Source organism: Micropterus dolomieu, linkage group LG03 (genome assembly GCF_021292245.1).
Source record: "Micropterus dolomieu isolate WLL.071019.BEF.003 ecotype Adirondacks linkage group LG03, ASM2129224v1, whole genome shotgun sequence".
Classification (NCBI taxonomy): domain Eukaryota; kingdom Metazoa; phylum Chordata; class Actinopteri; order Centrarchiformes; family Centrarchidae; genus Micropterus; species Micropterus dolomieu.
This window is the reverse complement of record NC_060152.1, coordinates 18,386,430-18,397,866: the sequence shown is the minus strand read 5'-3', so window position 1 is coordinate 18,397,866 and position 11,437 is coordinate 18,386,430. Positions and strand designations below refer to the sequence as shown.

The window sequence follows — 11,437 nt, the reverse complement described above, 5'->3', positions numbered from 1 at the left end:
TTAGCAGCTGTCATAAAGGTGCAACTCATTCTTCCCCCTGGAAAACACTGGATTAAATGTTTTAGATAGTTAAAATGGTAATGTACAACATCACTGAATAAAGACAGGTGCAATACTGTATATGCCCCTCTTCTCAAAAGTAGAGGCATACCAACACTTCTTGTAGGTAAGGCTGTACAAGAGTTTGCTCAGATTAGGTCTACACTGCATTAGAATTTAATGCAATTTACTATACTTGAATTTCAGACAACCAATTCCTCATCATAACCAAAATAGTAATGTTCCCCCATTTGTCTTGGCAGCAATCTTGTCTAAGTGCAAATTAGCTGTTTCATTTTCCATTTTTTCTCCTTGAATGCACCAGATATTAAATCCTTGTGACAATGTTTTATGCAATGAACAGTGTGTGTATGAATAGATTTGTTTTGGAAGGTAATTTACTCGTAAAAATGGGGAGGTTATAACAAACCAGTAAATGTATCATAAGTTCCACGCAATTGTTCAAATCTTGGCAGAATTATGAAACAATGAACCAAAATCAGCCCGATAAAATAATAAATCATAAACTGAACATAATACTGCATGAGTGTCATATGACTGTGCTGTTATGGGTGGTCCCATATGAGACATTTTGGCTCAGGGGATACTGGCACTGAGCCATCATGGCCTGTAAACAACAACAGCGTCAAGTTGAAGTAAACGGGATCTGAGTGTTGGCCTGGCGCCTGCCTCTTGTGTGGTTACAAGTACAGCGAAGTGGTTTTCAACAATGCGTCGAAGGTGTGTCTGGTAAGTAACTCCAACCTTAAAACGACGGTGAACTATTTTGTCAACAACCGCTTCTTCAGACTATCCCGTGCATCAAGCTAGCGTTAGCCATATTAGCTAAGTTAGCCGTAATTGCAGCAAAGAAGCTAATCGCAGCTAGCTAGAAAACATTGCTCTACTTGTGTGGATTTATTGAAGTCGTTCGGTGGACGTCGGGTTACCAAGCTCCATAATTCTTAATGACTAACAGGGTATGCTTAAATTGTAGTTTTACAAAATGCAATATCATTCAGACGTAACGTTATCCTTACACGCAGCCAAAGCTAATGTTAGCTATAGCTAGGGTCTTCCCGAGCGTTTATGGAGCTAACTAGCTAACGTTAAAAGCAAACGTAGGGCTTTATTTGTGTGTTACGATCAGTAATACGTGTTACTAATATTTAGTTAAGAACATACGCGTGGCCACTGACACTTCTATGTGCAATTTTCCATTAATCAGTGCTGCCCTCCACGTCAACGTTACTGCGTAACTTAAGGCTAGCAACATTTAGCAAACGTGTAACGTTAACGTTCTTGTGATGCCAACAGGGGCCAGGTAACATTAACATTAGGTTACACTAACTAATGTAAGCAAATGTTACTGTACGTTATGTTTTATTCCGTTTGAACAAAGATTAACGCGCAACAATGTGTTTGGTTTCTGTGTGTTTTCCTTTTTATTTGACTAACGTTAACGTTAATTTGATTAAGGCGGATCAGGTAAAATAACTTGGATTTTAGGCTTAAATTTAAGTGATGTTAACTCTTCCGATCATATTCGTCCATCAAATCGCTCTTCCTGTATGACAGTATACGTGTCAGGTTCATTTTTTGGGTTTTATTTTAATAGACTGTAGCCTGGCTAACGTTAACCATTAGTTAACCGATGTTGTCTCCTGCAAATAGGGTTTTAGGACCATAATATGTCAGAAAACACTTCCATCACAATTTCTCAAAGTCCAAGTTGATAAAATCATATGTCAGAGCCAGAGAGTGATTGGCAGATTTGCTTGTAAAATTACATAAATGAGTAATTGAATATCGAAGTAGTTGACAACAGCCCTGTTGATCAACTACTTTGTTTTAAGTTGGGATCATCTCTACATACGTTTTCTGCCAGCTAATGCAAAGACAAGTGTTTGTTTCAAGCATGATCGAACAAAAAAAACTGCAGCGCTAATAATATCCTTTTGTATCACCCTCAGATTGATAGCCTTAAGACAGGACATCATCCTCTCCACTGGGTAGCTTACTAGCCATGTCCTCACAGCAGCCCAACAGTTCAGCCTCCAACAGCCCCACCAACATCTTGGGTTCTCCTTTCTCAGTTATCAGTCCCTCACTCAACTCCCCCGTGGTCTCCCCCTCTCTGGGATTTGGACCCATCAGCAACAGTCAGGTAACTGGCAGCAATTACTGTCTGTGAATTGATATTATGGTGTAGCTCATTTTTGTATTTAAGAGTTTATTCTTTTGAAGTTGTAGGGTACCAGTGTTAGTTTATATGGGGAAGAGGTTACACATGTTAGTTTTTAGGTACACTACAATGCAGTTGTGTACAGTATGTGAAGTGAACTGTCAAAGGAGGAGGCACATTTGGATAATGCTAGTTACCAGATGCTTACCAGAAGTCATTTGTATCAGGTATTGAATAAGGTGACTTATTAGTCAAGCAAACAAAAAGCAGGGTCATCATTGAACATTGCACATAATTAACCAAAGACATTACAGTGTTTTAATTATGTTGGGGTTTTTTTTGTGGTTGCACTTTGTATCCAGATCTCTTCTTCAGCACCCATATCAGGGATGCACTCAATAAGCAGCTCAGAAGATATCAAGCCCCCGTTTGGCCTCAGGCCCATGCCAGCTCACAGCCCTGGACTAATGTTGTCTCAGAAACGCATGTGCGTTATCTGTGGGGACCGCTCTTCTGGTGAGTGAGTGCACTAAGGGCAGGATTAGCGGAAGTGAAACATCAGCGCATGGCAATGTTAATGTGAATGATCACATACTGGCATTTCTTTTTTCAGTGTTTCATCAACATTTGAAAAATATGGATCTCAGTCACTGTTGCTAATAAAAATACAAAATGTGTTGCTTTCACTGTGATATTGTGTTTGTGCTTTCCACCAGCGTCTTAACTACGCTGTGTTTTATTTGTGTAATTTATAGGCAAGCACTATGGAGTGTACAGCTGTGAGGGCTGCAAAGGTTTCTTCAAACGAACTGTGCGCAAAGACCTGAGCTATACCTGCAGGGATAACAAAGAGTGCCTGGTTGACAAACGCCAGCGCAATCGCTGCCAGTACTGCCGCTACCAGAAGTGCCTGGCCATGGGCATGAAGAGGGAAGGTATGCAAGGAACAGGGTTGTTTTATTGGTTTAAGTTCATTTTGAGAGCCTGTTTGGCTAATGAAGATTTAGGAACACGTTTTGTTGCGAGTTGTCTAACATGCAATAATGCAAAGGTGACGTACATTGGAGTTTCCTGCAATATACCGTTAATTCTATATTTTTAGTATGATTTAAACATTGGCAGTCAATTCGATTTCTTAAAGTAAATAATTATACCAAAGGAAGCCCAATTAAATTGATTAAGTAATATTGGATTAGTAGAGTATTTCTGGCGTAGGTTAGGGTGGATGCCAGATCAGATAAGCTAAAACGTAGAGACGGGTGTATTGGGGCTGGTTTATATAACTAACCCCTCTCCATCTCTTCTCTTCATTTTCTCCTATTCTGCCCTTTCTCCATCTTTCAATAGTGATCAAACATGTAAAGTGGATAAAAGAAGATGGAAAAGATGAGGGATGGATGAGTATGTCATTGAAATCTTAAAGATACTGCATTTTTATGTTACTTAGAGAATTAGCCTTTTGTGTTAGACATGCAAAATTGTTGGATTTATGTGTGCAAACCTACCCAGAAATGACTGAGAGCGAGGATCGCTGTGGTGTAGTGCTTTGTGATGATAGACTACTACTAATAAGATAAGCAGTCAGACAATTGTAGTTGTTTGCTGAATGTGTGTAGCAGTTAAATTAGGATGGACTGGATAAGAGTTGAAGCAGCAAAGAATATAATGAATAACATTGTGGTTAAGACAAGGTCAGTTTTAAGGATCTTTAATGCGTAGTGCACGGTACATGTATTATGAGACGTGTTGTCTCTTTACTAGGTCTCAGCTGCTCCAATTTTGGCTGCAGATTTAGGCACATAAAGTCTGTCTGCCCTGCTTTGCCACCAGCTAAATCACCTTTCCACGTCAGTTTGTTGTGGCTGCAGCGTCTAATCTGCCATTGAGAAGGGTAGATTATATGTTACAGTGTCAGAGATTCTGACATTTTTTCCTTTAATTTGATTGAAGGAAGTCAGTACATGTGCTGATATGTGTTTGGATTAGACAACAGTTTCTTTTCTTCCACCTCACTGAGAACTGTCTCCTTTTTGGGTTGCTGTAGACAACATAAACTCGCTGCTTTAGTGCTGTCAACTTTTAACAAACACATGTTAGTCTGTTTTCCTTATGGTGCTTATGGCACTCTGGAGGAATTCTGCCATTTCAGTAGCGTTGGTGGGGGGAAAAACAATAGATTTTTAGATGCATTGTGATTCTGTCTTTAATCATTGTCAATCGTAAAACATTAAGCTTATGCATGTAAGCTAACTCAAATGCATGTTAATAACAAGCTCATGCATGTTAACTTCAACCTGCCAGTCACTGTACTTGTGTTCATAATGGAAGTAAAGCCATCTGGCTTGTGTCATGATGCATATTAATTGTTGTGAATGTACTAAACAGTAGAAAAAGTGTGGAAATCAAAAATTGATATGTACAGAGATGCACTGAGAAACTTTTCTCTGAAACATATCTGTTCCCTCAGCACCTGAACCAAAATAAAATGTTGAGGAACGTACTGTAGGGATTGCCAGCTCTACATTTCAGTTATAATAACCGACATGATTACATTTACAAGACAGTATAGAATTTGAACAGGGCTGCCTCAATGCAGCAAAAACCCTACAAAGAGGCTAAACATTTTGCATAATATCACTCTTTTAACCCATAAATTCAACAGTTTACATTGTTCTTTTCCCCAGAGTCTTCTCATTCTTCGGTAATTGCCATCATCTCATTCCTTTTCTCCACCCCATCCCCCACCCCACCACTGTCTCCTTATGTTTTGTCTGATGCAGCGGTCCAGGAGGAGCGCCAGAGGAACAGAGAGCGCGAAGGAGAGCTGGAGTTCAGTGTCGGAGTGAATGAGGAGATGCCTGTGGAGAAGATTTTAGAGGCAGAGACTGCTGTGGAGCAGAAGACCGAACTTCACTCTGATGGCGGTTCTGCAGGCAACTCTGTGAGTGGTTACAACATTGCAATTAATAGTTATAAGAATAAACCTACCTAAAGTAGTTGTAGGTTAAGTACAGGCATGCTGTAAATTGCAGGAAGCTTTGTATTGTAAGTAAACGTGATGCATTTGTGGTTTCAGCCCCATGATGCAGTTACCAACATCTGCCAGACTGCAGACAAACAGCTTTTTGCCTTGGTGGAGTGGGCAAAGAGAATCCCCCATTTCTCCGAACTGCCCCTTGATGACCAGGTCATCCTCCTGCGTGCAGGTATGATCGAGCACCTGCAGCCATGAATAACCTGGATGGCACTGCACCTTAAAAATCAACACGGAGAACAGATCCACTTTATGTCTTAGCAAGTTTATCAGAGGCAGATAATAAATGTTGCAGTGTAACAGCTCTGAAACAGTAATAAGGCCAAGGACACTTACTGTTTCAGTGTAAAGCTGTCTTACACAATGACACTGCTAGCTATCACAGTGCTGTGTGGAACTGTTTTAATTAATTTTATTTGCATATTTGAATCAATAACCACAAAGTGATAAACGTTAAAACACAAGGACACATTTATATCCCAGGTAAAAACAGATTTGCTAGCAGAGCCCAAAAAAAACAGCAAGTTTACCGTCTGCTGCCCTTTACATCAGATCTGAAAGAGAAAGTAACTACAAAGCAACTGGATTGATAACATCTGTGAAAACCCCAAACCATGATAATATTGTAGATAGCTTGAATATTGTTGTTTGTGCATTGAAAGATTCAGTTAAAGAGAAAGAATATATTGTAAATTAAAGCACATTAATAGATATTTGGAATTATTTGACAAGGTTTTACAACCGCACAAAAACGCATGCAGCTGTAGTGGGATGGGTACAGAAGAATGTGAGAATAGGTACTGAGGTAACAGTGGCCTCATACATCAGATGATCTACAACCAGTTTGTATTCACATGGGCCGAGTCGCGTGATGTGAAGACATGTTGTTGTCACTGTTGTTAGGTCCCTGTTATGTGTTGTCCCAAAAAGGACAGCCAACATTAGAACTATTGTAAAGTTTTTCTCTGATATCACAACTTACCAGTGTTAAATTGTGTTTCATTTGTCAGGGTGGAATGAGCTCCTCATCGCCTCGTTCTCCCATCGCTCCATTGCTGTGAAGGATGGCGTTCTCCTGGCCTCTGAGCTGCAGCGAGACAGTGCACACAGCGCAGGAGTTGGAGCCATTTTTGACAGGTACATCTGTGGAGACAAAAACAATTGCAAACATTCTCCTGTATAAATTGCAACTAGTTTCAATTCCTTTTTTTCTAATTTTTTACACATGTGTAGTGTCTGAACAATAACTGCTTTCATCTAACACAGGGAGAGTGTGCAGAGTGCAGAGGTCGGCGCCATATTTGACCGGTAATTTGATTTATTTGTAATATTAAAATGAGTGTCTCAGTTAATGAAATCAGTGTAATCTTCTCATTATGGTCTTTGAATTTTTTTCAAAAATCCTGTGTGGTTATTTAGGGTCCTTACGGAGCTTGTCAATAAAATGAGAGATATGCAAATGGACAAAACAGAGCTGGGCTGCCTCCGAGCCATTGTCCTCTTCAACCCAGGTAAATAAGAATGATTAAAAATGTTGTTGTAGGACGTATTAAGGGTCTTGCCGCTAATAATTTCTGTATATTCTTGCAGATGCTAAAGGGCTCTCCAACACCAGTGAGGTGGAGCTCCTTAGAGAAAAGGTCTATGCATCATTGGAAGCTTACTGCAAACAGAAATACCCAGAGCAGCAGGGAAGGTAAATGTCCTCCGCTATGATAAGCTCGATAGTCTTGTTTTTTTTTCTACTGCGTTCATTTTACATTTTAAATTGTCAAAGTTAAACGTCATTGGCGCGCAATTTATCTTGTCAAACTAAACCATGTCCTTTTTGCACCACGCAGGTTTGCTAAGCTCCTTCTTCGACTGCCAGCACTGCGATCCATTGGCTTGAAGTGCTTGGAGCATCTCTTCTTCTTCAAGTTAATCGGTGACACGCCTATTGACACTTTCCTCATGGAAATGCTTGAAGCTCCCCATCAGTTGTCTTAGATAGGAAATGCGTACTGTGGCTAGGTTTAGATATCTGAAGTCTGGGAAGCTTGAGTGGGACTGGCGTGGCACTTTAAATTCTTTGAAGATTTGTCAATTTGTCTCACTGCTGTCTGGGTTGCACTATTTTAGTGCAGTGCAGATTTGCTCTTTAGACCAAACCCAAGGCTTGGCATGATCTACAAGCTGGTGCTATATGTTGAAATAAATTCATGAGTAACTATGGTTTTAAAAAAAGGAAAAAAAAAGAAGGTATTTTTAAAAATGTAAACATTTACATATTTCCCTCCACAGGAGCTATAATTTGGGAATACATTTTTATATAAGCTTTTTTGACACCTCAAAAGTTAAGCTTCAGTTGTTTGTCCAACTGAACTGTGATCCCTAAAACCTCCTTGTTTTTCTTTTTTTAATGGAAGGCAACGTGAATCATGAGTATGCATTAAGGACGTATTCGTCTTTTTATAATTTCTAATTCAAGACAGATCTAAAAATATATAATTGTACCAAACAGTCACCGGGTACTGTGTCCAAAAGCAGCTCTGAGTTTACTTGTATCCGTTGCAAAAGTTTAAATCCTAACAGTGAGCCTGGGATAGAAGACGAGTCACTGGTTGAAACTGTCAGGTCTGACTTGTCTGTGTTGAGGATCAGCTTTATGTGTCTGGTAATATACAGTTAGTGTTGTTTACTTCTTTGCCATTTCATAAATTTAATCACTTGGTGGTTAACAATTAAACTGCACTGCATACTTGCTATGTACTATTTCTAAATGCTATTTCTAAAACTTTAAATACATGCCTGGCCTGGCCTGGCCTGGCAAATGGTCAGGCGTTTGTCTTTTGGTGCTATTTCTGAGATAATTTGACATTATTGGTGCAGATGCACACCAAACCACAAACCTAAGAAAACATGCAAAACTGAAAGTCCCCTTGTTAGTAATGTAGCAATATAAAATGTAAACTGCATAAGAGCTTTCTGCCTGTCAGTCATTCAGGGGTTTTACAAAGTAAATCATGTCTGGTAGAAAGGGAATACTCCATTTTGTAATTTATCTATACAATTGTAAGGTACTGTGCAAAAATAATTGTTCAGGGAAAATGTATATTGACAAATTTGAATTATGATCAGGAGATACAAATTATATAATTCTTAATATGTGCCCTTGTTTTTAGTTTTTAGCTAGTGTAAAGCAGAACATGTCTTGGGTTGCACTGGATTTGCTGAGACTGTTTCAGCTGATTTTATTTTGTATTTTTTTCGTGCTTTTTGATGCTCAGTTGTATTTTCCTTCCCCCCCCCCCTCCTTTTTTTTTTTTTGTTTTTTTTTTGTTTTTATTTTTTTTTTTAGGTAGCTGTCTTGTTCATCGTAATGTCTCCGCAATTTATTAAAAGCAAACCATAATCACATTTTCATCCATAACACCTGTGGACGTATAGGAATTTTAAAACAAGACCAAATGAGGTCTGTATGATGGCCATGTATAAAACACCACATGAGCTGTAAGCTTGTCATCAACCTCGATATACTCTTGAACATAAAGTGACTTGAAGCATTGGTTGTGTGGACTGAAAATAAAGAGGCTTAAGTTTTTTTATGTTTGCTTTTTCTTCCCCAAAAATGTTGGATTTAACAGGTATTTTCCCCTGGAGGAAACTCAAGATTTTAGGGAACAATGCAATTGAAAGATGATTAAAAAAAAAAGATTTGTCAACAGCTGTTTTAATGAGCCTTTTTATTATAGTTGTTACATAATTTTGCTGTGGGCATAGACGTAATAGAAGCCTTAGTTTTATAGCACTTGTGACCAAGTCCACAGCGATGTTATGGCACAGGCAGCGATGTGTTTGTGGTGGGGTTAAAGATAAATTAAAATAAGAAAATCTTGAGTGCAATGAAATCAAAAGGCTTCTAAGGGATTTCACAGGACTAGCAGGTGAATTTGCTCACTGCGTGTGTGACCACAATCGTTCACTCTTACAGTCTGTGAAGTAAAAGGTTTATTAACACGCACAAACCCCACAGCTTTGAGAACCAAAGTGAACCTCCCTCTGTAACAAGCAGAAGTGACACCTTTTTAAACCATGCATGGCTTGGTTTGCTTTAAATTATATTTAGAATAATACTGCTTTTAGTCTATAATACACTATTCTACACATGGAGCAAAAAAAACAACACGGAAGAGGAACATAAAGACATTGTCATGACATGTACATCATTTTACAGCATTCCCATTCCTATATTACTTTACACTTCTATTCTGTCTTGGTTTTGACAGAAATCAGTACAATCTGGGAAACACAATGAGACCCCCCCCCCCACCCATAACTAATAAGCTGCATGCTACACATTGAGTCTAAGGTGCTGAATAGATTTCAGTAAATTCTAAACAAAGCAAAAACAACCTGTACTGCTGCTGGTGTGGTTTTATGTAGCTTTATCATGCGCTAGATTCTTGTTTCTCTCGATGGCTATGTTTCCATCACAGTGAAAACGTGCAAGTGGATGCATTTACTTTGCCATGATATAAACTGAAGTTATGTGTGTTATAAATTTAATTCCATTCCAAATTCATTAATAGCACAATGAGCTCATTGATAGTTCAGTAACAGACCTACGTAATCAGAAAATTAAACTGCGGCCGCTTCCTCGTTCACTTTAATACAGATTTACATGTTTTAAAATAGATAGAAAATGGAGATTCTATGTGTGTCCATATTACTAATTATAATGTAACCCCTGATGTTGACATTCATAGTTGAGAGTGAAGGAATACTCCTGTTATGTCCTGTGAATGACAAACCAAGATCTCCAGTGATGCCAGCTGAACTACACCATAATTTGGCCTGGTCTATTTTTTTAACTCATATTTTACCTAGATCTCGTCTAGAGTGGAACAATGCACGTCCAACAGGATACAGCTAATGTGCATAACCAATTCCTAAGATGTCATAAATACCGTAAAGCTATCTTCATAACAAACCATTTGATCCAACACAAACAGAACTTTTTGCCAGGACAAGTTAAAAAACACTGGTTAAAAATAAATCACAGCTCGTGAATGATGTACATTGCAATATTATCCCCCCCCACAGACTGCACATCTGTAGTAACATTTTCTTGATTATATGTCCCTGAAAACATCTTAATAAATAACTCTAAAAGGCACTCTGAAATGTGCAGCTCATAGTTTCTAGTAAAATAAAACTACGTTAACTCTATGAAGATCGCTCACCTGTAACGCTGCGCCTGCCCTCCTCAAACTGTTCCCAACTGTGAGAATAGGTCACGTAATGCAACTTTGTTAGGCTAACAAGTTTTGCGTGATGACCATTTGTCTGAAACTAGTGGTATCACCGGTCTTACCCACAGTAACTGGACTGTTGACTGATCTTTACAGAATTCTTTCACTGATAAATTCTTTCTCATCCAGTCAACTAAAAGGCATTTGACAAAGCTTTAGATTTACATCTGCCATGAATCTGCCCACTTTGATGAGACATTAAAAACTGTGCTACTGTTTATTTATTTGCTGGTTAAAGTATTGGGTTTATTTCCAGATTCAGATGTCAGAGTGGTTCATCAGTGTCAAGGATTTCACATTCCATTGATACCCAACTTTTACTTCCAGTGCAATTATTCCTCATTTGAGCACCTTCTTCAGCAAAATAAAAAGAAACACAAACCTACTACAGTAGTATATAACAGAATAACACTGCACAAAGCCATCTATTCAATAGATGTGATGTCTTTCAATTCAATTTGTCACTAAAGCTGCAGGGCCGACACTAAGGTTTTGTTTAGGAGTTAAGTGTCTGTACCACACTTCTTGCCCTTCGGATTCAGTCAAGGCCACAGAGGCTGAAGCGTACACAACTCTTTTGATGCCCCCAGCCTTAAAGAAACCTCACATTTTTGCGCGGGAGTTTGTATGCAATGTCACGTTCGAAGGATGATTGTGGTTAAGCCTTGTGAGTGTAGATGATTGATGTTTATCCAGCAATAGCAAAGCTTAGTGGTTTGAACGCAGCGCTCCGTTTTTGCTCTCTCCACCCGTCAGTTCATGGATAAAGTCTTGTGCAGCCTTTTATCCACTCTCTTGAGGAAGCACTTGTCAAGCAGATGTAAACCAAACATGTAAACATGAGGTCAACTCATCAAAGCTTTGGGGGGGGGGGGGGGGTAGGGC

The 11,437-nt window shown here is 39.0% G+C and overlaps 1 protein-coding gene across 4 annotated transcripts; it reads left to right on the top strand.

The window, feature by feature from the left end:
* Positions 1-631: 631 nt before the first annotated feature.
* Positions 632-8,841, top strand: rxrbb (retinoid x receptor, beta b). 4 transcript variants are annotated; one of them, XM_046045571.1, is made up of 12 exons: positions 632-789; positions 2,013-2,206; positions 2,587-2,740; positions 2,980-3,159; positions 3,572-3,625; positions 5,005-5,165; positions 5,301-5,430; positions 6,269-6,395; positions 6,525-6,566; positions 6,678-6,769; positions 6,849-6,954; positions 7,100-8,841. In XM_046045571.1, exons 2-12 carry the CDS (start codon positions 2,066-2,068, stop codon positions 7,245-7,247), a joined length of 1,335 nt encoding a protein of 444 aa, XP_045901527.1. In that variant the 5' UTR covers positions 632-789; positions 2,013-2,065; the 3' UTR covers positions 7,248-8,841. The 4 variants fall into 4 exon arrangements, with proteins under 4 accessions (XP_045901527.1, XP_045901530.1, XP_045901529.1 ...); XM_046045573.1 differs by having other exon boundaries at positions 666-780; XM_046045572.1 differs by lacking the exon at positions 632-789 and adding an exon at positions 878-1,019.
* The last annotated feature ends 2,596 nt before the right edge of the window (positions 8,842-11,437 follow it).